Source organism: Scatophagus argus, chromosome 4, assembly GCF_020382885.2.
Source record: "Scatophagus argus isolate fScaArg1 chromosome 4, fScaArg1.pri, whole genome shotgun sequence".
In the NCBI taxonomy this organism is placed as follows: Eukaryota; Metazoa; Chordata; class Actinopteri; family Scatophagidae; genus Scatophagus; species Scatophagus argus.
Genome location: NC_058496.1, coordinates 26,251,901 through 26,277,958, shown reverse-complemented (window position 1 = coordinate 26,277,958; position 26,058 = coordinate 26,251,901). Strand labels below are relative to the sequence as shown.

Genomic DNA, 26,058 nt, shown 5'->3' with positions numbered 1-26,058 from the left:
TTTTAGTTTTCTGATGTGCCAAGCACTAAGTACTAGAGAATGGGATCTTGGCCTAAAGTAGTAAATTCTAAAGATACCCGAGATTTGATGTCCATCGGCAGAGTGAGCCCATTACAAATTCTCAATTTCTTTTGAGTACTTTATCTATGTTGCACAAGCAGCTGAGTTTCAAAGCTAATCCATTACTGTGGAAACTCCATCTCCTAAAAGACTGTCTAATATAATCAAATCACAAGATTTGTGATCCAAATCCAAAATTTCATTAATATATATTGTACTGTGGTGACTAGAGTAAGTTGCACAGGTGGATATCAGGCAACCTTGCGACCTAAAACAGAAACTGTCTCCATAGCTTGGTAACCCAGTGGTTGTTTGAGAAAATATGATTTAAACTGGCCCTTTAATGCTGGCTGACAAGTAGTGACTTCTAGTTTCAAGACCAGGATTATTCCGTAAAGTACTTAATCGATTTTATTTGACGTGAACTGGAAATAGGCAGCAGTGTTAAACATACATTCCAGCCGATGTCTACATAGTTTTCATGGTTGTATTTTTTTTTTCTTATCAATTCTTTATTTTTAAAGTTAACCGGAACTTATATATTTTACGTCAAACTTGACGCTGGGTTGGTATACCTGCTTTCTTTGCGACGGAATGTCGCTGCTACGTTGCTCCCTGAATGGAAGACTGACAGATGTTTTGAGAAAAAGATGCCGGGGCAGCAAATTCTTACGCCATTAAACAACTGTGAGTATTTGTAGTTGATATCGCCTAGACATAAAATCTAACTGCCCTTTCATGTCGCTGAGCGTACAGGAGAAAAGCTAAGCTAATATCGGTTGGACAGCTAACATTAGCCAAAACAGAGCCAAAGGATAACGTTACCTTTTAGTCAGGGTAGGTAATAAACCCGACTGCCTCATCAGTGTTTCAAGCCTGCTTTGACCTTGACATACCTTGCCTGTGTTTGCTTTGACATGTTCGGAACAGCTCTCTCTTTACTTCCACGTTATCAGACTGGGCAGGTAATGCTAACTGGGTAGTGTTAAAGGGAAAATTATGTGTTATAATTACAGTATTGCACAGTTCAATTCTCGTCTTTCCTCAAACTGAACAGAGACACACACAGTAATGATAATGTCAACTGAAGAGTCCCGAAGCTGATCGTGGTACTCAATAATGTAGTATATAATACCTCTTGGACACTTGACAGCTTTCGTTAGGATCTTAGTGAGACATGGGACATGTCATGGGACATACTGGGACTTGGAAATATGCTTTGTAGTAATGTGACTTTAATAAGGTATACCGGTGAACTGACCGACGCAACATCATTAAGTATAAATATTGTATAGCCCAGACATATCTGAGTTACAGAGCTAAGCTAAGCATCTGATTTAAAAAAAACAAAAAAACAAACATAAAACATATTACCTACTGAGGTATTCAAAATGACCACAGAAAAAAAGGACACCTGTGTGTCCTTTTAGGTGTCTGTCACCTTGCTAAAAAATAATAGCAGGACCTATATAACTGCAAATCAAGAGCCAAGATCTTTTTTTCTCAATTTTGAAATGACCTGTAGCCAGACTTGAAATAGCCCATGAATTTCTCCATTTGTATCATTAAAACACAATAATATATTGTATTTCTGTTTTGATTGCAGTTCTGTTTTTTGGCACAAGATCCTCATCCACTGTGCTCACTATAACTAGTGGTGAAAGAATTATTCAGATCCTTTACTTAAGTAAAAGTACCATTACCACACTGTGAAAATATTCCACAACAAGTAGAAATGCTGCATTCAAGAACTTACTCAAGAAAAGTAAGTATTATCGGCAAAATGTACTTAGAGCACAAAAAGTACTCATTGTGCATTATGATGTTCCCTTGTGGCATTTTACTATGTTACTGGATCAACATTAATGTGTATTTTGATACACTGATCATTTTAACAACTTTATATACTGATAGTGTAATCTACAGCAATACCTCGTCTCACCTAGTGCTGTTTCATTTTGTCGTCTGCTGCTTATCTGAGTCGGGGTCAAGGGTGCAACAGTCTCAGCAAGGAGGCTCAGACTTCCCTCTTCTCAGCCACTTCCACTAGCATATCCGGTGGGACACCAAGGCGTGTCCAGGCCAGACCCCTCCTCCTCCATCTTTCCCTCACTCATGAACAAGATCCTGAGATACTCCTCCACTTGGGGCAGCAACTGTCCTCCAACCCGGAGTGGGCAATCCACACTTTTCCGGCTGAGAACCATGGCCTCAGACTTAGAGGTGCTGATCTTCATCCCAGCCGCTTCACATTCAACTGCAAACCGTCCCAGTGCAAGCTGGAGGTCACTGCTCGATGACGCCTGTAGGCCCACATCATTTGCAAAAAGCAGAGACGGAATCCTAAGAGCACCGAACCTGACACCCTCTGCCACTTGGCTGCACCTAGAAATTCTGTCCCTAAAGATTATGAACAGAACCCATGACAAAGGGCAATCCTAGTGGAGTCCAACCGTCACTGGGAATAAGTTTGACTTTCTGTCGGCAATGCGAACCAAGCTCTCACTCTGACAATTATAGAGGTTGGATGGCCCGTAATAACGGAGCATCCACCCCGTATTCCTGGAGAACCCACCACAGGGGGACATGGTCATAAGCTTTTTCCAAGACCACAAGACACATATGGACTGGTTGGGCAAACTCCCATGCTCCCGCCAGCACCCTCACAAGGCTGGAACTGGTCCAGTGTTGCACAGCCAGCACAAAACCGCATTGTTCCTCTTGAATCCGAAGTTCGACTAACAGACAGACTCTCCTTTTCAGTACCCTGGTGTAGACCTTCCCAGGGAGGCCGAGGAGTGTGATCCTTCTGTAGTTAAAACACATCCTCTGGCACCCCTTCTTGAAAAAGGGGGACCACCACCCCAGTGTGCCACTCCAAAGGCGCTGTCCCCAATGTCCATGCAGTGTTTGCAGAGGCGTGTCAGCCATGAGAGCCCCACAACATCCAGGACTTTGAGAAACTCGGGAGGGATCACATCCACACCCGAGGCACCGTCACTGCAGAGTTGTTTAACTGCCTCAGCGACTTCTGCCCCAGTGATGGGAGGACCCACACCCAAGTCCCCTGTGTTTCCTCCACAGAATAAGTGCCGGTGGGATTAAGGAGTTCCTCAAAGTATTCCTTCCACTGTACAATTATATCCATTCAGCAGTTCTTCATTCTCATTGTAAATAGAGTGAATGAAGCACTGCTTCCCCTCCCTGAGTTGCCAGATGGTTTGCCAGAATTTCTTTGAGGCTGACCAAAAGTCTTGCTCCAAAAGGCCGCACTTCATTTGGCTTGCCAGTGGCTGTCAGCAGCCTCAGGAGTCCCACAAGCCAACCATGCCCTGCAGGACTCCTTCTTCAGCTTTACAGCACCCTTTGGGTGTGGTGGAGTGATTAATGCGATAAAAATGCCCCCCCCCTTCATTAGCCGGCTGATGTGCCCTTGAGCAAGGCACTTAACCCCCCAATATGCTCCCCGGGCGCTTGATGCTGCCCACTGCTCCTGTGTGTGTTTCACTGCATGTAATTTTCCGGGTGTTACATGTGTGTGTTCAACTAAGGATGGGATAAGTGCAGTAGTAAAATTCAGTATGTGTGTATGTAAAAATATATATATACTGCCAATAAAAGTTGATTCTTCTTCACCCCTGGTATCCGCCAGTTAGTTGGAGAGTTGCCACCATGTCAAGCTCCACTGACCTTCTGACCACAGCTCCTAACAGCTGAATCAGCAATGGTGGCATTGAACATGGCCCACTTGGATTCCAAGTCCCCCACCATCCCTGGGATGCAGTCACGGCTCTGGTTTTGGTGGGAATCGTAACCGGGTCCTCAGCTAGACGCTCCCAGCCAACCCTCACTGTGCATTTGGGTCTGCTGGGTCTATCTAGCATCCCTCTCCACCACCTGATTCTCTCATCCTCCCAGACTAAAAACGGAAGATGGTTCCGCAGTAGATGAACTTGATAACTAAGGGCTATGGTTCCTGATCTACTTTTGAAGACTCGAGGAACCACAAATAACCCTGCATTTTGGGAATGTAAAGTTCTGGTGGGATAATAGGGAACTATTAGCTCTTTAAGATGGTGCCTGACCGTTCAGGGCTTTATATGTGAAGAGAACAATTTTGAACTCTATCCTGGATTTTACAAGCAGCCAATGTAGAGAACCCAGTACAGGAGAAATATGATCTCTCATGCTGGTTCTTGTGAGTAATCGTCCAGCAGTGTTCTGGATAAGCTTGAGAATCTTTAGAGACTTATTGGGGCAACATGATAAAGGGGAGTTACAATAATCCAGCCTGGAAGTAATAAAAGCATGGACTCTTTTTTTTTTTTAATTCCAACCTATAACTTCTGCATTCCTCTGTTTTTCCACAGGTAATGCTCCAAGCAGTATGGTAGTTACCTCCACTTGGAACTGGCGAGCAAGAACATCGAGTCAGATTCAGGAGAACCTGTGCTAAATTCAGAGACAATATTTACTCATTTGTCATCGTACTTGCTCCTAAACATGGACCCTTAGCTTCCGCAGCCCTCAGGATCCACTGTTACACTTTTCCTTCAGTTGTTGTGTGAAGAATTGTAAGGGGAGTTCCACTGCACCTCAGCGTGTTCCTGTACAAACACGTTACATCTCATCAGGATGTTTTCAGCACTTAAGAAACTGGTGGGGTCTGAGCCAGGGCAGCTCAGGGACAAGAACATCCCAGCTGGCTTGCAATCAATGAACCAAAGTCTGCAGAGACGTTTCGCCAAAGGGGTCCAATATAATAGTAAGTCATACAGATAGTCAAATGAACAGACTTCTACAGTCTAATATGCCTGTCAATTTATAAAATGTTGATTCTCAGTCAAGTAATAAACTGCTTTCTGAATTAATTCATGAACTTAATATACAATTTTCCTCTTAAGTGAAAATAGTCATCCGGGGAGATAGAAACACTGGAAAGAGTACTTTATGGCATCGACTCCAGGGCAAGAAGTTTGTGGAGGAGTACCTACCCACTCAGGAGATCCAAGCCACAAGTATCCATTGGAATTACAAAAGTAAGTCATGTCATCTTATGTTACAATTTATTTCAGCATATCACTACAATTTATGTTTCTTTTTTGATGAATATTTGACATCTGCTGTCTGTGCCTTGGTCATTTATTCAGTGGCTCCATATCAAGGTAAAAACAAAAAAAAAAGACCTTGCATTTGGCTTAGTATTTAGCTTCAGCTAACCGATTTTTAGGGCAAGCGTTTTCTGTGTTTGTGTTAGTCATTCCATGCAAACCAAACCTTTTTCCACCTCTACTTCTTCTAGAATTTTTAGTTAATGGATCCCCTTCAGAACCTCTTCATAGTGTGTAAATCTTTATTTTTCTCTGCAGCCCAGGAACATGAATAATGAAAGCACATTCTCTGTTTTTCTCAGCTACCGATGATGTGGTCAAGGTAGAGGTGTGGGACGTGGTTGACAAAGGTGAGTGTTGGCACACCAGACTTTGTAACTGAGGCATACCTCACAATCAGAAATGACACCCTTTTTCAGTCTACTGCAGTCAGCTTGGTCTGTCGCAGTATGTCATGAACGTTAGACAGACGCGTGGTCATTTGTTTGCTTTTCTGTCCTCGCTGTTGATATTGTCTTTTTTGCACCTCTCTCGCACTCATCTCAGGCCAAAAGTATACTCTTCTAGAAGGTGTAGGTGAGCGTCGCGTTGTTGTGTGGAAAGTGAACTCACCCGTGTGCTGTGTATTTGCTTCATTCTTTTCCATTCTTTTTCTTTTTTTTATCTGAATGTTCTCAAGGTTTGGCGACTCCCTGTGTGGCTATATTTTAAAATTTGGCTCAGTTTTCTGCTGTATATAGCTAGAGCCTGAGTGTGTGAAGCATGACTTCATGCCAGAAGTGTGTATTTACAGGACAATGTGTGTTAAAATTAGGCTTCAAGATGCTTTTCCATAAGAAAAGCAGCACCCAGCTGTAGATAGTGATATTTTTTCTTTCCATTTTCAGTTTATCTAAACTTAACACATCTTATTTCTCATTCATTCAGGCAAAGGCAAAAGGCGTGGAGACAATTTGAAACTGGAAAATGAGCCCCAAGAGGTGATTATCACACTTTTTTGTTTGTAAGTCAGTGATAGCATTGGCTCAAGAGGTCTTCTAGGATGTAAATGATGAAAACTTGTTTTTCTTTCCTGTGATGTGATTAATACATTTATTTAATATGTGTATTGTAGTCAGATGAAGTGGCCCTGGATGCAGAGTTCCTGGATGTGTACAAGAACTGTAATGGAGTCATCATGATGTTTGACATTACCAAGCAGTGGTAAGAGTTGTCTGTCTGAGTTTTTGTCCAAACACTATCTCATCAGTGAACTCTAATACTACAATGCATTGATAGATTTGGTTTCAGTCAGTCTGTAAAGTTTCTATTGGTGGATTTTGCTCACCTTCAAAGACATTTCAGTGTTGCTATTTTGGGCATCATCTGTGTGGGAATATAGATTTTCATACTAGCAAGCAAGACGTAATGCACCAATTAAGTGTCATGTAATGTTTTTTGTTGATGTGTCATACTGGTGTAGTAACTAGTTACTTTGCATGTAGTAACAGTATTTCTGTCACTTTCGGTATTCATTCATGCCGATATCTCTGGTGTTTATTAGAAACATTTTTCTAGTTCAACACATAGAGCAAATATGTAGTAAAAAGACTGCAATTGTAGCACTTTCCTAATCGCCTTCTTCTGAGGTTTCTGCCTTCTAATAGCAAGTTTTTCCTCAGCACTGTTGCAAGTACTTGCTTATGGGGGTTTAGTTGGGTCTCTCTGTACTAAAAGTTAAATTAAAAAGTTTGATCTAAACCTGCTCTAAGTGGAAAGTGTTGATGTTGCTCTTCTCATGGGTTTTGTTGATAGTTGAAAAATATAGTGGCAGTCCTATATCACAAGCATTATGATAAATACCCTCAAAGTTGAAACCTTTGCCTTGATGTCCTCTTACATATGCTGATATTACTCGGTGCAGGTATGTACAATATGTATATGTGAGCCTCCTTGCTTAAATCATCACCCCACAAAAGTCCACCATCATTGTTTCATCATTAGACCCATCAGTCTATTTTTTTAGTGCACATTTATGACTGTATGCTCAAGGCCCTCACATGGTTACAGTGATTGCAATGTTTGAAAAACTTATTTTATTGACTACTGGCTCCTCACCTGGTGCAGGCAATATGACCTAAAATTCCGTGTATTTTATATTTTTGGGTTTTTGACAGTGATTTCAACTTGATTATTATGCCACGGTGTTGCAAAAATAAAAGGGATATTCCACTCTAATAGGGTTGAAAATGAGGTATAGCCCAACATGTGTTTTGAGTGGAGTAGTAGTTTAATTAGTGAGTATAATGTGGTTAATTTTCAGAATTAGATAAAGGGTGGGATGAAGCATCTCACTCACCAAATTCAGCACAATCCCGAATAATGAATTAGTGTCCTAAATCCTGTCCTTTTTGCCCCCAGAATTAATGGAATTCAGCAAGGGTGTGGACTTGAGTCACGTGACTCAAGTCACAAATTTGATGATGCCTCTCTCGAAAAAATCAAAAAAGACTTAGAAAAAAAAGACCAGTGACTCTTGACCTCACTTGACCTCCCAAATATGAAAAAGTATGTTGTTTAAAAAAGTGTGCCACAAATCAGTCAGTCCTTCATTTCCTGATTAGAGACTTTCTTGTGACTTGTAAGACAATAACCAGTGTAAGGTAATAAATAATATGAATGGTCTAAAACAAGAGCAGTATGTATGCTGTGACTCAACTTGAGACTTGATGGCAAAAATGCTGAGGAGGTCTGACATGGTGAAACTCTAACAACTAATTTTGAAAAATGCTGTGCTGTTATATATAAGTTATTGTGTGCTTTGGAATGCTGAGAAATTGTCTTCAAGGTGTCCACAGTCTACTTTTCAGGCTAACCGCAGAGATTGGAATATTTCATGTTGTCTTAATTTTATTGTTTCTAAACTTCACATAACCTCATTGAGTAGAAGATTTGTGCCACATGAACAAACCAATAGAGTGATGTGGTCAACTAGACAGCCATGTTAGTTGAATGAACTGCTTTTCACGTCTTCCTTTGGTGACATATTGCAAACAGTACAACATGAAGTATAGCTAGCATTATGGTAGAAAATAGCTACCTTTAAAAATAACTTGTTTTATTACCATATAGCATTGTAATGGTACAAATGGTGGAATTCATTTTAAATCTATATGCCCTGTAGATCAGTAATCTGCAAGGCATTTAAAATTTGAGAAAGAAAAATGCAAATTAAATTGTAATTGTAAATCCTTTCTTTGTACAGAGTTTTCCAGGAAGTGATCCGCAATTTCTTCCACATTTCCCTCTATGGGTAACATACAGAGTGGTATTGTTAGTGTAGGTGCTATTGCCTATTATTGCCCTATCCCTACAGCTCTATGCTACCTGACTCTACTGAGTGGGCTCTTCTAGTTTCCTTATTTTTTTCATTCTGTTTTGTTTTTTGTAGCAGCATAACTAGGGGCTAGCCGAAGCCTGCCCTGACTGTAAGCTTTGTCAAAAAGAAGGGTTTAAAGTCTCCTCTTAAATGTAGAATCTGCCTCCCAGACCAAAACCAAAAGGTTCCACAGGAGAGGAGCTTGATAACTGAAGGCTCTGGTTCCCATTCTACATTTGGAGACTCAAGGAACCAGTATCTTTGCATCCTGGGAGTGTAGCGTTCCCATTGGATGATAGGGTACTATGAGCTCTTTAAGATATGATGGTACCTGACCGAGCTTTGAGAGAGAAGAGAGAAGCCAATATGGTAGAAATATGATCTCTTATACCAATTCTTGTCAGTAAATGTGTAGCAGCATTCTGGATCAGCTGGAGAGTGTTATAGACTTATTGGGGCAGCTTGATAATAGGTAGCTGCAGTGATCCAGATTGGAAGTAACAAATGCATAGACTAATTTTTCTGCATCTTTCTGGAAAAGGATGTGCCTGATTTTTGCAATGTTATGCAGACGAAAGAAGGTAGTCCTTGAAAATTGTTTTATGTGGGAGTTAAAGGACATATCCTGATCAAAGATAACTCCCAGATTCCTTTTGGTGTTGCTGGAGGCCAAGGTAATTCCATCCAGTGTAGCTATCTCATTAGATAATGATGTCTAGAGCCAAACATATTAACTTCAATTTTGTCTGAGTTTAGTTTATTTCTTGTAGAATTGTTTCCTACTTGGGGTATCTGCTGTATTTCCTCTTTAGTTTGGCTGTTCAGGCTTGTCTGTCCACTAGCCAGTGCTCTTCTTTAGCCTAACTGGGTTCACCCTTTGGTTCAGTTGGATCTTACCTAGTTCTGCTAGCCTTTTTGCTTAGTTTCTTCACTGTCCTTTTTGATATCCAGGTTTTTGAGTCATTTTCCTTTGTTTTCCTCTGGCCATGATCAGCACCCTGTCGTGTTACATAATTGATTATAGGCCTTATGTAGGACCTCCTTTTCTATGCTGCTGCCATGTTGGAGGTGAACCAGAAATCACTACTAGTTTATTTTAAGGTCACAACATTCAATATCAGCAGTTAGATATTACTTTGTAATTTCGTTGTTTTTAAACATCTGTGCAGAACTTGTAATTCTAATGTAACGGTAGTATCACTGAATTGGTGACACCAATCATGGGTGTCCGACTTAAAACTGCGGTGATTGTGTTCAGGTGCATCTCAAAAAATGTAAATCTCATGGAAAAGTTCTTTTTTTTCCATGGTTTAATTCAAAAGATGTAACTTTCATATTGTCTAGATTCATTACACATGAAGTGAAATATTTCAAGCCTTTTTCTTTTAATTTCAATGAATATTTTCTTCATTCATTCGGTACTCCTTTAGTACGAATTACTGCATCAAAGCGACGTGGCAGTCTGTGGCACTGCTGAGGCGTTAATTGAAGCCCAAGTTTCTTTGATAATGGACTTCATTTGTATTATTGATTTGGGTGTTTCTCATTTTCCTCTTGACAATACCCCACAGATTCTCTGTTTCAGGTTCTTTAATCTGCTTTGCTTGACAATCCTCAAAAGACTGTGGTCATCCCTGTTGTATGTGCAGCTTTTCCTGCCACACTTCCACCCTCCCAGTCAATGTTACATGAATATGCTTCAATACTGCACTCTGCAAACAGCCAGCCCTTTCAGTGATGACCTTCTGTGGTTTATCTTCCTCATGGAGGGTGATGATGATCGTCCCCTGGACAATTGTCAAGTCAGCAGTCTTTCACATGATTGCGTTTGCATGTACTGAACTAGACCAAGAGACACTCGGTATTTATACTGCATGAATAGCAATTTACTCAAACTTGAAATGAAATATTCTATTATATTTTGAGATACTGTATTTTTGATTTTCATGAGCTGTAAGCAGTAATCATCAATTAAAATTAAAAAATAAATAAATACTTCACTTTATATGTAATGAATCTAGAGTATATGAAAGTTTCACTTGTTGAATTAAATTGTGAAAAAAAAGAACTTCCACAAATTTCAGTTTTTTTGAGATGCACCTGTACATCTACCGGGCCGAGGGGTTGAAGATATGTTTGAAGCATACATGTTTTTGAAGTTTGAGCTTCTCTATGTTCTGTTAGAATCAGCTGATTTGACCAAACTAGTAATTCACTTGATTTTTATTCTCTCAAAGAATGCACTAATAGAGTGGTCCACCACAAACTCATTGGTTGTAGTTACTGGTCTATTGTTCTTTTAAGTGTTCTTCACCTACCAATAAATGTGTGTTGTGATTTTGTCAATTGCAGGACTTTTAACTATATCCTGAGAGAACTACCCAAAGTACCCACGCACGTGCCAGTGTGTATATTGGGAAACCACAGGGACATGGGCGAGCATCGTGTCATCCTCCCTGATGATATAAGAGACCTGATTGCTGGACTGAACAGGTAGAGATCAGCTTAATGGTGAAATGATTGGACTGGAAACACAAACTTCCACTGTGATGGAAGCTCCCACTCTCCTATGGATGTTATCATTGAGAATGCGGTTACCTCTAAAGTATATCAGTTACACAGGCAGTTCTATCGCACCCTTCTAATTTCCCTGTAGACCTTATCAATAAATGACAAAACTACATAACACCATGTAATGGAATGTGAGCCAGAGATTGCTGAAGTGAATTCAAACGTGTGAGAAATGACAGAGTAAGATATTTAGAGAAAAAAAATTGGGAGAACAACAAAACAGAGAACGAGCTTACCTTTCTCTCTGACAATAGCCATGGCCTGCATTATTTTTTCTGGTCCCCTTGAAACAGTTTCTTTAGATTTATATTTTCCACTTGGACACAAGAATGAACTGATTAGATTTTGGTTTTGGACCGCGACCTCACAAATCACATTTTAGCCTTAACACGAGAATTAATTCGCTAATTCTGACAGAATTTCACACAAATGTCAAATAGGATAAAATGTGATGACATTTTATATCCAGTGTGAAATATCCTCTTCACTGTGACATCATAATGTTTTCCGTTACTATTCAACATAATAACTCATGAGTAGAAGGGGAGATTATGAAGATATTTCACATTTGCTCAGATACTGAATTGGTGAATCTTGGGTGTCCACCTGGACATATTGCTGCTGGTGTGCTGGCTGGTTGAAGATGTGTGTGAGGCATTCGCATTCTAGAATCCATGTTTGAAACGCTGTAGTCCACCACAAGCACTCAAATTTCTCCAGCCCATCCGGTGGGGTAATCGAACCAGCGACCTTCCCATCACAAGCCACTTCTCCAAAGTTTAGGCCACGGCTAAAGGGCAGTTAAGGTTAAGGTTAAGGTTGTTTAATGAACAGGATTACTCGGACTTTTATGCAACATGCAAACGTATTGCATATGAAATTGTCATCAAAGACAGCTACTAACACTTTGGTGTTTTTCAGACCAATGGGATCGTCTTACATCCACTATGCTGAATCTTCGATGAAGAATGGGTTTGGTTTGAAGTATCTGCACAGGTTTTTCAACATCCCCTTCCTGCAGCTACAGGTCATTTTTAAATTTTTATGTAATCATTCGTATCATTATTGTACATACAGCAGCATTAGTTGTTCCACCCTGTTTGATTGATAGGTGTGTGTGTCTGTATTTGCATTTGTGTGCAGAGAGAGACACTATTGAGGCAGCTGGAGACCAACCAGCTAGACATGGATGCCACCCTTGAGGAACTCTGTGTTCAGCAGGAGACTGAAGATCAAAACTATGAGATGTACTGTCTGCATTTTTTCTTTTTGCTAGTGCACTGTCCTTGTAATTGTAATTAGTTCCTTTTGACAAACAGATTTGTGTTTTTTTGTTTTTTTTGTTTTTAATTTTCTTTGAATCCCTGAGTATCGCATTTTTTGTGCTGATCTTAGCGCAGTGTTATGACTTTTACTGATTCAAGAGAGTAGCATTAACACTACAGTCCTCACACATTATTGCAGGTGAAACACAGTTTTCTAACCAGCCCTGTTGTGATTTCTGCAGTTTTCTGGAGAACTTGGAGTCTCGCAGTAAGGGCTATGGTTCTCCTGGACCAGCCAATGGTCAGAGTCCCTCCTCAGGTTCCCAGTCCCCCACCGTCCCCCCCAGTGGGGCCTCCACAGGCAGCTCCAGTCCCACCACCCCTCAACCCCCAATTTCCTCCCAGGTGCTTCCACAGTCACCATCTGTAGCCGCTTCTTCCCCTCCACCTCCCTCTGCATCGGTAAGCATGGCAGCTTCACCTAATGTTGAGTTGAAGCCATCGGCCCAGTCGCCAGAACACCTTCAGTCCATAGCTGCATCTGGGGCCTCAGTCCCCCAGAAACGCAGCTTCATCTCCCGCTTGTTTGGTTCATCTCCTGCTGCTGAGGTGACAGCTCCTGCACCAGGTACGGTTCTACAGATTACTCAAGCACGTCATCTGTGTGTACGCCGTCTGCAAGTAGAACTCTGTCATCATAGTTTGAAAGGCATCAGCTGATCAGACAAACACACAAAACAGTTTACTGATTACCTGTTAACGATTAGCAGTTTTTGTGTGTCTGAACAGCTAACCTTACAGATACAAACTTCAGTGCACAAGTTAATGAAACTGCCGTTACACGATAGGGAGTGGTGCTAAAACCAACCTGTATGTACTTCTCTCTGCCCCTGTCTGATTACTATATCAGAGAGATAGCGTCTTAAAAACAGAAAAAGAGATAGAGGCTAGAATATGTCAGGATATGACACTTCCAGCCAGTGGGTGTATTTATTTGTCCATTTTAATTTAACAAGTTCTTTGTATAAATCTGATCTGTCATTCAAACAACACATTGTACCTTTTCTTTCATATTTTATTGTCAAATTTTCCATTTTCTTAACTTGAGAACATTTTTGTACTTAATATGTTTCTGGTTCTAATTCAGTAGAGTGTGAAATATTTGTTGTATTTTCAGATTTTATTTAAACACTGGACATCTTAAATGTTGTTTTCATTTAAGACCACAGCCAAAAGTTTTAGGATCCTGTGTACTCCTGTTTACTTATGTAGACGTGATAACATACAGCATTGCTGTTGAGATAATGACTCAGTCTTACATGAATCAGCATGACAGATGACCTTTTGAATGAATTTTTCATCCTTAACTTCAGCTTACAAAGTCTATAGCAGCTGGTCACAAGACTGAGAACTTAGCACTTGAGAAATGCAGAGCTTTTAAAATGATCAAAAGACTGGCTGGTATTGGATTGTCATGTGATTTTATTGTTTCGTTAGAGTTTGTGTGTAACGACAGCTGCAAGGAGAGCTGCGTATAGTTTTTTTTTTTTTGTTGTTTTTTTTTTTTCCTTCCTTAATAGTGACTTACATAAATTATGCTCTCTGTTTGTTCAGAGGGCCTGCCTGCAGCAGTATGTCCTGCTAAGGTTCAGAGTGTGGATGATTTTGTGCCAGACGAGAGACTGGATAAAAGCTTCCTGGAGGACAGCCTGCCCTCAAAGACCAGAGTGTCTCAGCCTGCACCTGCTCTGGCTGTGGACAGTGACAGGTGAGATATTTATGAATACTTTTAGATTAGCTTGTTATTAGGAAGCCGGTATTTGTTCATCATATGTGTTGATTTTTTTTATCTTTTTACCGTGCTGTTTGGGGCAGTGAAACAATGCTCTATTCATAGTATTCTTTTCAAAAAAGTGAACCAAGGTGGTCATGTGTTCATTCTGATTCGTTGGTTTGTCTGATTGTCTGCATGATTACGGAAGAACTACTTGCAGATTTTCATGAACCTTGGTGATAGGATGTATAAGAATGATTAAGTAGCTATTAGCCACTTTCCACAAAAAATTGTGATCTATAAGAACAAACAACATGAATCCTGTACATAACCTGTGACATGTACGAACAACCATTTTGGAGACGGTAAATTTCCAACGCAAATGGTGAGGTGGTGAATTTAAGCCAGATTGTTTCATAATGCCTCATTTACTCTCACACACTTAATTTCACTTAGTATCAAACATTAAATGGAGATCCACTTTATCATAATCATTCTGGTTTGAATGTCTATGATTATTTATACTTGCACTTGTAGTGAGCCATAACTACTACATGATCACCTGTAAATTTGAAAAGTGCAGAGGAGAGGGCTGGACATTATGGTAATTAACTGATGAAATTATCATAAGCCATTGCAGAGATCGAAGATAACATCAAATAGCATTAAAGTTTTTGTGTAAGCTCTGACATAATTGTTTCTGCTCACGGAACTTCACATTTATTATTGCTTCATAAAAGTCATCTTGCACATGTTATGTTGCCAACTCCGTTTCTGATCAAGAGATTTGTCTGTGATGCATCTTCACTCTTACAAATCCAGAACAGAGATGTCTCTGTCCAGGCATGTCTTTGAGGAATGGTGGCTCCTGTCACATACTGTAGCACTGATCACACACACGGCAGAGAGAGCTAAATGGACAAATGTATTATTACATATTACCAGAGCAATGAAGACAGTGCTTGTTGCCACAAGTGCAGCAAGCTCTTTTTCTGTAAGGGCAAAACACCTTGTGGAAGTCCATGAGTTATGAGAGGTATTATTAGCACAATGTACTTACATTTCCTTAACATTTGTTCAAGATTGAGCTATTAATACTTATTTAATGCTGAATAGTTTAATGAATAACAATGCATCATATTTTAAATTATTTTTTGAGAGAAGTCTGTGACACTCTGTCTAGAGAGCTCTGATCTGAGATTCAATGGTAAAACTAAATTTATGAATTCACCTATTTTAAGATTTTTTTGTGAAAGCTGCAACTACAGTGGATTAACCGACTCTTCCTTCTACTACTTCTGGTCCAAGCCAGCCAAGACAAGCCAAAAAACCCTTCACAATGGCAGCTAATGGGAATTCATTTACAGAGAGTAAATTAAGTACTGAACACGTCACCATTTTTCTCAGTAAATACTGTATATTTCTAAAGGTGATATTGATGTGAAATTTTCACCATATGTTGTAAACAATGCAAGTAATCCACACATGCAAAGAAATTAAATTATAGATGTCCATAAATTAAGTTATGTCTATTAAAATGGAATGACACAGGGAAAAAATATTGAACACGCTTACTGAAATTTATTTAATACTTCGTACGAAAGCCTTTGTTGGTAATGACAGCTTCAAGATGCCTCCTGTGTGGAGAAACTAGTCACATACATCGCTCAGGTGTGATTTTGGCTCATTCTTCCACACTAACAGTCTTCAAATCTTGAAGGTTCTGTGGGTCTTGTCTATGAACTCTGATTTTTGGTTCTTTCCATTGATTTTCTATTGGATTCAAGTCAGGTGATTGGCTGGGCCATTCTAGCAGCTTTATTTTCCTTCTCTGACACCAATTGAGGGTTTCCTTGGCTGTGTTTGGGATCACTGTCTTGCTGAAATGTCTGCCCTCGTTTCATCTTCATCATCCTGGTAGATGGCAGCAGATTTTTATCAAGACTGTCTCGGTACATTTTTCCATTCATCCTCCATTTAGTTATGTGAGGTTTGCCAGTGTCATATGGTGAAAAACAGCCCCACACCATGATGTTCCCACCTCCAACCTTCACTGTTGGTATCTTGTTTTTGGGGTGATGTGCAGCGCCATTTGACCTCCCAACGTGGTGTGTATCATGACATCCAAAGAGTTCAATTTTGGTCTCATCTGACCAGAGGCTTGTCTAAATGTTGTGCAGAAAACTTTAAACGATCTTCAACATGCTTTTTCTTCAGCAGTGGAGTTTTGCATGGTGAGCGTGCATACAAGCCACGGCGGTCGAGTGCATTACTTATTGTTTTCTTTGAAACAATTGTACCTGCTAATTCCAGGTCTTTCTGAAGATCTCCACCAGCGGTCCTTGGCTCTCGGACAACTCTTCTGATAATTCTTTTCACCCTGTCATAAATATTGCGAAGAGTATCTGGTTGTGACCAGTTTATGGTGAAATTATGTTCTTTCCCTTCTGGATTATGGCCCCGACAGTGCTCATCATTCAGCAGTTTAGAAATCCTTCTCTAACCAATGCCATCAGTGTGTTTTGCCACAATAAGGTTGCAAAGGTCTTGAGAGAGCTCTATACTTTTACCCATCATGAGACATCTGGTCAAAATGTCACATCAATAGCACCTTGAGTAATGTATTTACTGAGAAAAATGGTAACGTGTTCCCATGGTGTTGATTGTCACAACAATTTTGGCAAGATGTAAAGCAATCAGTCTGTTTGCTGTAAACAAATACAGTGACATCTTACATAATGCTGCATGATTGAAGCATAGGCACACATTGACCTTGCACTGATAGGGGACTACACTATATATAGACAAAAGTACCGGGGAACCTGACCATTACACCAGCAGGGACCTTAATGATATTGCATTCTATACATAGACAACTTTGCAGCTTTAACAGCTTCCGCTCATTTGGAAAGTCTTTCCACAAGGTTTTGGAGTGTTTCTGTGGGAATTTTTGCCCATTCATGCAGTAGCGCACTGATGTTGGACAAAAAGGACTGGGTTGCAATCTCTGTTCCAGTTCATCCCAAAGGTGTTGGATGGGGTTGAGGTCAGGACTCTGTGTGGACCAGTCAAGTTCTTCCACACCAAACTCATTCATGTCTTTATGGAGCTTTGCTTTGTGCACTGGGGCACAGTCATGCTGGAATAGAAAAGGACCCAAACTGTTGCCACAAAGTTGGAAGCACAGCATTGTCCAAAATGTCTTGGTATGCTGAAGCATTAAGATTTCCCTTCACTGGAAGTCAGGGGCCAAGTCCAACCCCTAAAAAAACACCATAAAACATATAGCGTATCTGAATGGAGGAATTAACTTCAACTTCACCCACAAGCAGCTTGTTTCTGTGTCAGAAAAATTCCTTTTCTACATCTTGCTTTTAAATGTTGCCACCATAAAAAAACATTTAAAAAAAACATCAACAGGATAATTTCTGTGCATCAGCATTCACAAGATGCTTTGCAATAACCATCTACAGTGTGGTTAAATGTAGTATGTAGTCGTGTACAGGGCAGGATATGAAGCTGATCACTCTGATTTATACAGGGAACATTGCCTGCAGATTTGCGTGCACACAGATTTATAAATGAGATTTTTTTTTTTTTTTTTCCCTGTTCTTGTTTTGGCACACATCGGTTTTGGCAACACAATCATTGTACTGTTATTAGCTGGGGGTCACAAGAACACTACACAAAGTAGTGTTCAACAGTTTCCTGCGGGCTCAGTAAAGTTCTTATCTTATCTTAAAGACTAATGCCCAGAAATGTACCCGAAATAGCAAGATGCTAACAATAATAATAATAATAATAATTAGAAAATACAGGCACATGCAGGGTCTCTGCAGATATTGCCACACCGTTTTACTAGGTCAGAAGTGATGATTGAGAGGTGATGTTGTGTCTTCTGCTATTCACAACCATATTTTGACATAATTACGTTAGGTTTTGGAAATATTCAGAGACATGCTTGTGCTTGCATATTTGCATATCATGGAAGAGTGGACTATTGGCTCTGATGTCAGGCAGTTCTCAGAGTTCCTTTGTTAAAGCTTTTAATTTTGTTTTTGAGCTATCTATTTAATGCACAAGTTATATTTAACAGAATTTTCAGGATTTAAAAATGTGAATATGTACATTCAAGGTCACTGATGTCCTATTTCAAGCATTCCAGCTGTTCCAGCAGATTTGTCTAGTAGCCTGCAAATGACCTTTTCCTGTTCTTTCTCTGACCAGTGATGGTGAAGACAGAGGAAACCCTATGGTGTCTGGTTTCCAGGATGAGCTTGATCCTGATGACACTGAACCCACCATTCCCCAACCTGAGATCTTGCCCCTCAGTAAAGATATCACTCTGACCAGTGACGAGGAAGAGGGAGTACCAGCAGCCCCCGCTGTCACACATGATCAAGACCTGGACAGTGAACCTGAGCTAAAAACGTAAGTATTTTCTCAGAAAGAACCTGGCAGTGGTACAGCAGGGTTAAGCGCATTGTCATCCCTTTTATTGCCATTTTGCTATTGAAATGAACAGGAGTCAGGGCATATGGTGTGTGATACCTAACATAATATAGACAAAATCTAATAATGCTCTGTTTAGTTATCATCTTTGACTATCTTCCATTCTATTTTCAAATCCTTCTGAAGAAAAAAAATTATTTGAAATTGCCATTCCTGACATAATAACTATTTGAGCTATCTTTTCCATTCCTGGTCTACATGAGAAATAAGATAAGAAATTTCCTGTGAGTACTGAGACTTATGTAGCCTGGCACGACCTGACTAGTTTGCAAATGCTTACTCGTCTGGAGCTTCTCAGTTCATTTTCAGTCTTCCCCTTGCATTATCAGCAGGTGCAAACCAAAATACTGCATGCAGTTGGATAGGCCTACAACCAGTCAGAGCAATGAAATGTGTGACGTGAAGGCATCTGTCTCATGTTATGTTATTACAAGTGTTATTTCTTTCCGTTGTGACTTGATAGTGCCCAGGTTATGTAGACTCCCTACACAATTTACTATATACCTCACAGTATTACGTTGCAAATGCATGGCCTGAGTTGGGAATGATTTAGATCTGTCACATCTAGCACTGTGGTGTGCTGAGAGTATTTACACTGTAAAGCCCAGTGTAACTTTTAAGCATATTATAAGTTAAAATGCTCCATATCGCCCTGTTTCAGACCTGTGATCCACATTACAAAACCAAAGGTGGCATCTAACGCTCAAGAGCTCAGAGGCCAAACCACAGCACCCATCTCCCTCACTTTAACTCCAGCAGCAGAGCAGTTGTCTCGAAACCAAGGCAAGAAGAAGGGAAGTACACCCAAAGCTGAGGACTCTGATACAGACCCCGAGGTTCCTATAGCCCAGCAGTTGCTCTCATTTGTCATGGATGACCCCGACTTTGAGTCTGAAGCATCAGATACACCAAAAATAACAAAAGTAAAGTATAACAAACTTACCATCACAGCATATTCAAGCTCTTTTTACTCTGGAAGCTTGAACTTTTAAGATAATTGTTGAATTTTTGTCAGCTAGTACTGCTAAAGAGATTTTTATTGCACACCAGTTCACTGAAACTGCAGAATCCTTCATTTTTCTCAGTAACTTCTGAAAATATCCAAACATTTCTTCAGGTAGTTGTTCATTTTTGGCTGCTCTGTTCTTCCAAGGATACATTTCCAGTCAGAGATGAGCTTCTCTCTGACCTCTCTGATGATGAGATGCAGTTAGTCAAGGTGCCAGAAGCTCTGAAGCCCACTGTGATCTCCTTCAAACACAAGGACGATACTGACCTGTTTGGCCTCGGCATCCAAGAAGAGGCTCCCGCTGCCAAAGACAGCAGTGAGGAGCAGGAAGGTGAGGCCCTGAATATACTTTCAAATGCATGTCTGTGTCGCTGTGACCTCACAGAACATGTTTTCAGCCTTAAATCAAGAAATCATATACTAATTATGACATAATTCTATACAAATATACACATATATATATATATACATATATATATATATGTGTGTGTGTACATATAATGGGATAAAATGATGAAGTGATGTCATTTTAGATGGAAAAGCTCAAATGTCATCTTCACTGTGGCATCATAATGTACTGTAAAAACACTACTATATGTATCTGCTCCTCTTTCAGAAAAAGAAAGCAAATATTCCTCCAAAGAGAGGAAGAAGAAGAAGAAGAAAAGCAAAGAGGTAAAGAAAAAAAGAGATTTTTCATGTTAGTTACTGCATGTATTAGTATTTCTAAAAATACGTTAATATATATAATAATAGTCATGTGTTTAAACATTTTCAGGAAGATGAAAAGAGCAAGAAGAAACACAAACACAAGAAAAAGGAAAAAGATGAAGCTGCAGCAGTAGATGAGAAAGAGAAAAAGAAAAAGAAATCCCGAACCAAGAAAACAGAAGTGGATGAGCTGGAGGACTTTCTAGGAGGAGGAGCACCCGTTAAAAGAGATGACGGTGATTATGAGGAACTATAAAAGCTCCTGCTTTATTGAAATGAAAATGGAGCCGCAAAAGAGCAGCAAGGTCTGTGGTGGTTAAAAACCCTCCTGGTTCCTTGACTTTTATGTGCATAAAGCATCATTTCCAAGCCATACGCAATACACAAGGCTATGGATGGCACCCAGGTAAAATACCCAAGAACTGTGGTACCCCTATGTTCCTTCTGGTTGATATCCCTGTTTGCACTGCTGTTCTTACTTCCATTCTAACCTATAAGAAGTGGCAAGGAGACCCACATGTACTGTAGTGAGTCGTGACATTAACATTGGATCATTGGTGTAGCCACAAATTGGCTTTTTGTACTGATTGGATATGTTAGCTTAATATTTTTCTTTGACTTGATACACTCTGCAAATGATACACTTAAAATCAGCTGCTGTAAATAGGGTTACCATTTTGTCTGAATGTTTGGTTGGTGTAATAATTGAGAGCATGCTAAGTGATGACTGACTCATATGACACTCAGTAGTGCTGTCTTTCCTATTTGTTTGCTTAAATGATGAATGGTAGATTTAATCTTGTATCTTGAATTTCACCATCATAGTGATTTGATTTGAGAATTTTGCCCAGTACCAGCAAAGGAAATGACTTTTGTCATCCACAAGTGGGGACTTGTCCACACTAAGCTCACTAAATTAAAAAAAAAAATCTTTGTTTTTGACTTCCATCCACACTTAGCTAGTATTTGTCTTAGTGTAGATAACAGCATCAGGAGTAAAAATATAGAACCATAGCTGCACATTTTGCCTCTTGAATATTGAGAAGACAGCCAGTTCTGAGGCGGAGACATCTCACAATGACCTGAAAAATGACAGACAGAAGTTTATGCCTCTGTGCTTCACCTATGGCCAGAGGCATTATGCTTTAAGGTTACCCATGCATCGGTCCCGTTCCCGTCATATCTCAAAAACACTGAGGGAATTTCTTCAAATTTGGCACAAACATCCACTTGGACTCAAGGATGAGCTGATTAGATTGTGGTGGTCAAAGGTCACTGTGACCTTCTTTCTTGTGAACACAATATCTCAGGAAAGTTTTGAGAGAATTTTTTTTCTTTTTTCAGATTTGGCAGAAATCTTCACTTGGAAAAGATGAACTGATTAAATTTTGGTGTTACCTCACAAAACACATTTTAGCCTTAACTCAAGCATTTATGTGCTAATTCTGACAAATTTTCACATAAATGTTTAATATCAAAAAGGTCAAAGGTGAACTTCATAATGTTATGCAAAACCACTTTGCTGGTGATTATTTAGCACTGTACCTCAGGAACAAAAGGGCAGGTTCCAACCATATTTCACATTTGGTCACATACTGAATTGGTCTAATCTTGGGTGTCCCCCTTGAAACTGTGCTGATTGTATAGATCTTCTGTGCGGCCAGGTTGAAGATGTATATGGATCATCCACGTTTTAGAATTTGTAGCTTCTATGCAGCACTGAAGCATTGTAGTCCAACAGACGCTCATTGGTTTTGTTGATAGTGAGCTTCCGGTGACTGTTGTTGCTCAATGTGAGCGAATCTCTATCAGTCACTACATGAGTGAGTCTGGACATGGCTGTAAAATGCAACTTAACTGGTGCATGGAAGCATACAACAGCAAGTCTGGGATTCTAGCCTTTTTTAGACTTCAAGGAAAAATATATGTTTTTTGGTTTTTTGCCCAATCCAGATTGTAAGTAGATGTACTTTCATAAAGTCAATTTTGATCCAAACCACACTGGGAGGTAGTTTGAAAAACCATTCAAATCGGATCTCTACAGATGCATGTCAGTCTGGACCATCTAGCTGGTCAAATCATATTTCCAAATGTCCTTTATGTCACTTAACCCAAAACACAGCAACGTCAAATCCAGAGTGTCAGACGTGCACCAGAACAGTTGAGCTCAGTCCATGCTATTACTAGCAAAGTGGTATGGGGGACAACACAGAGACCAGCGGTCCATGGTGAGACAGTAAAATAAATCTGTCATCACAGCTGTTTAGAGAACAAGATGAGGGTCTCACTTTCTCATTCTTCTGTGCTGGACAACTGCTCCATGCCCTATCAGTTTACACAGTTGCCGATGTCTGCGTCCACAGCGACACATGCAGGTAAGTGGGTCATGTCTGGACTCACAAGTCCAAGCTGATCCCTTGCAAATAGCAGTGCGTACAGTCCCTCTTAAAGATGTGATTTGTTTGCAGTATGAACAAAAACGCAGTACATCAAGGTCAAATGTGTACTGTAGTCTGCCATGTCTCTCGGCCAAGCCACAGCAAGAATCAGGGATGTGATTTTTCTGGATCAGGAGCTCACGTGAGAACACTTTGCGAGAATGTCAGCAACTAGCTGTTGTCAGGCTTTTTCAGCCTTTCAACAACTGAAAATGTCACACGAAAGTGAATATATCTGGGAATGTTTTTTTGTGTGGCCTCTGTCACTGTCTTCATGTTCTCGTTCACAGTGATCTCTGTACCTAAGTTGATATATTACTCATGTTTTTGCACTGCTACTGTTGCGGTACAGATAGACTAACACACCATTTTAGGACAAGCCAGAAAAATGTGCAGTGTTTTTTGGTTTTCTTTGTGCAGTTCTGTGACTCAAGTCTGCTTTGGCACACCCTGGCCGTCATTACATTATATATTACTTTACTACATTAATGATCTCGTCACTTAGTGTATCTGCCTTGAGTGTAGGATTCTCCTTTCTCTTGGTACAACGTGTTGCAGTAGCAACCATCTACTCCTGATGCTCCCAATGTGATTTTGCAATCACATAGCTTACCACAAACCATACCTGTTGTTGGGTTTTTGTGTGCGTAAGTGACCCTCTTTTGTGTAATCTGATCCCAGCACTAGTCATTTTCCTATCCTTATCACAGCATTTCAAAAGCTAGTCAGCTTTGTGTGGACATAGTCTTAGCATGAAACCAACAACAGCCACTGGTCCAGTGTTGGCTTTTGTCATCCCCGAAGGCCACTTTGATTGTGAACAAGTCATCACTGTTAATTTTATGATTTCATCCACTGTTCAATATAGCTTTATAAGTTATCTTTCAACCCTGTTAGCACACTTTAACAGCCGCCTTCCTCTGCTTCAGTCTGTAGGCTGTATACAGTTCTTATCATGTTTTCGGCAACTGCCTTATTGCAGGTTACCACAAGCTAATGGTTTGCCACTATGCTCATCAACCATTTTTAAGTGTTCTTATTGTGAAGTGTTAAGTAGCTCTGTTGGTTTAAAATTGTTCTACCTTTTTAATGGTGAAACAGCACCTTTACCATCCTTAAGGAACCATTGTGGTATTTTTAAACCTGAGCCTGTATTTACATATTTGGTGTGTAAATAATTCATACTTGCCAGAAGTTTTAGAATGAATCCAGTTACCTTACCTGGTAGCTGCAACACAGCTACAGTGACTACAGCGTCATCCTTTGTGGCAACTCAAGCCTTCAGTTATGTCAACTAACAGTGCTGTATAGAGAGAGACCTGTTTTGTTAAAGAATAAAATCCATTTTGTTTAACCAGAAACGCATGTCCCACTCAAAGAGAAGTTTTGCTGAAATCTCACAAAAGTTGAGTTGTTGCAGGAAGGTGACAGTAGTAAACATGAGTTTTCTGAGAGAAACTGCCTGCAAGGGTTTATTTCCTAAGTCATGGCAGAAAATTATGCTGATTTCAACAATCTGGTTGAGGAAATAACTGCAACAACTCACCTGCAAGATTTCAGAGTCATACTATCTGCCTCTGTAAGAATACTTTCGGTGAAGTGACACACACTTGGAGTAACATTCTCAGCCTGTGAGTGGCAAAGAAAAAAAAAATGGATGTAGTTTTGATGATCAGAGTTGCCAGCTGTGGTGTTCAACTGGACCAATCCCAAAACTTTTGGTAATTGTGAATCATTGTACCAAAATATGTAAATATAGGACCCTGGTTTAAAAATACTGAAATTCCCTTTTAAAGCCTCTTATAAGAATTGCAGCGAATCAGTACATTTGTTTGTCTTTTGTTTTGGTTTGATTTTCATTGGACAACAATACATCATCCTTATAAAATGAGTATTATGGAATTTTGTTAATATTTATTCATAACATTTCCAAGATTTTCTCATTGTTTGATCTTTGTGTCAGTTATTCCCTTTTTTTTTTTGGCAAAATCAGTATATTTGTACTTAAACATTCCTGCAGTCAAATACATAATATAGCTTTGTGGGTTACATTTCCTAACTTTCTCCTGTAATACATCCTCCAGTGATTGATTTCCACTCCTGTACATGCTGGTATGAACTGTTAAACGTTTCATGTGTTATTTCTTTTGTCCAATGCCTCAAATTGTCTGCTCTTGATAGACGAAGATGATGTGCAGTATCTGGCATAAATTGCACCACCAAAATGTTTCAAATAAGTGAAGCATTCTTTCATCTGAGAGCAAATGATGTGTATTTTTAAAGATATTTTGACAACCAACAGGTTTCATACAGGTTTCATCTCCCATACACATGTGGTTCTTGGTTTACAAAGAAATTATGTTTGATATTTCAAGGCTGAAACTACGCAGCATTGATCCTGAATACTGTGTGCTCTATTTTGTCTTTGTCATGCGATTGAGGACACATGCTGAAAACACAATGTCAAGCAAAGCATGAGTCTTAAATGCACAGCAAGCAAAGAATGTTGAAAAATTATATATATTTGAAGAGCTGTGTTCTAAAAATGATTTTCACCATGTGGAAACAATATCACTGAAATCATATATTGTGTTGACAGGATCGATCTGACAGGACAAATTATTGTTATAATTGTTGTTATAAGTTTTGCTGTCTAAGGTAAATATTACTGAGAATGAGAATGGATATGCACACACAAATACTGTTTTAGGTATTTATTCCAAGTGGATGTATGACATTTTGGAATAAAACCCTTCATTTGTTATTCACCCGGAACATGTTCCATCTTTACACTATGTGTGAGTTTGCCTATGTTTGGTTTGTTCAATAAATGCAAACTTATTTCTTCATAGAGAACATTTCCTGTGTCTTTTTTTTAAAAGAACTTCACCCTTGAAACAATTTGAATAACACTATGACTTGGATGATTCTGTGCCTGTGTGCCACCAGGTGCAAGACTACTGAATTAAACAGTAAAGTAAGTTACTTCTGTTTGTTAACGATGGGCAGAATAAAGCACCATGTGATACAACGCTAAAAACATGTAGCTGTCCAAACTGGGCCTTTGTCAAATCAACTAGGAGACAGGAAAGACAACACCAAACTTCAAAGAGGGATAAACACAACAGACAAAAATCACTATGTGGCAGGGTTGTCTGAGAAACTCCAAAAGGATTTTATTCGAAGCACAACATCCATCCATCCATCCATCCATTTTCTATACCGCTTATCCGTCAGGGTCGCGGGGGA

General features: G+C 39.7%; 1 protein-coding gene across 2 annotated transcripts; it reads left to right on the top strand.

Moving 5' to 3' along the window:
- The first annotated feature begins 619 nt into the window (after positions 1–619).
- Positions 620–25,662, top strand: rabl6b (RAB, member RAS oncogene family-like 6b). 2 transcript variants are annotated; one of them, XM_046386053.1, is made up of 17 exons: positions 620–747; positions 1,667–1,825; positions 4,431–4,825; positions 4,965–5,099; positions 5,474–5,521; positions 6,099–6,151; positions 6,286–6,374; positions 10,882–11,022; positions 12,022–12,127; positions 12,244–12,347; positions 12,608–12,993; positions 13,980–14,133; positions 18,367–18,570; positions 19,313–19,574; positions 19,805–19,991; positions 20,277–20,335; positions 20,439–25,662. In XM_046386053.1, the coding sequence occupies exons 3-17, from the start codon at positions 4,696–4,698 to the stop codon at positions 20,625–20,627; spliced, it is 2,247 nt and encodes a 748-aa protein (XP_046242009.1). In that variant the 5' UTR covers positions 620–747; positions 1,667–1,825; positions 4,431–4,695; the 3' UTR covers positions 20,628–25,662. The 2 variants fall into 2 exon arrangements, with proteins under 2 accessions (XP_046242009.1, XP_046242010.1); XM_046386054.1 differs by lacking the exon at positions 1,667–1,825.
- Positions 25,663–26,058: the final 396 nt, after the last annotated feature.

Coding starts and splice junctions, on each gene's coding strand:
- rabl6b (XM_046386054.1), top strand. CDS start 4,696: ATGTTTTCAGCACTTAAGAAACTGGTGGGGTCTGAGCCAGGGCAGCTC. Junction 4,826..4,964: donor CAAAGGGGTCCAATATAATA/GTAAGTCATACA, acceptor TTTCCTCTTAAG/TGAAAATAGTCATCCGGGGA. Junction 5,100..5,473: donor TATCCATTGGAATTACAAAA/GTAAGTCATGTC, acceptor TGTTTTTCTCAG/CTACCGATGATGTGGTCAAG.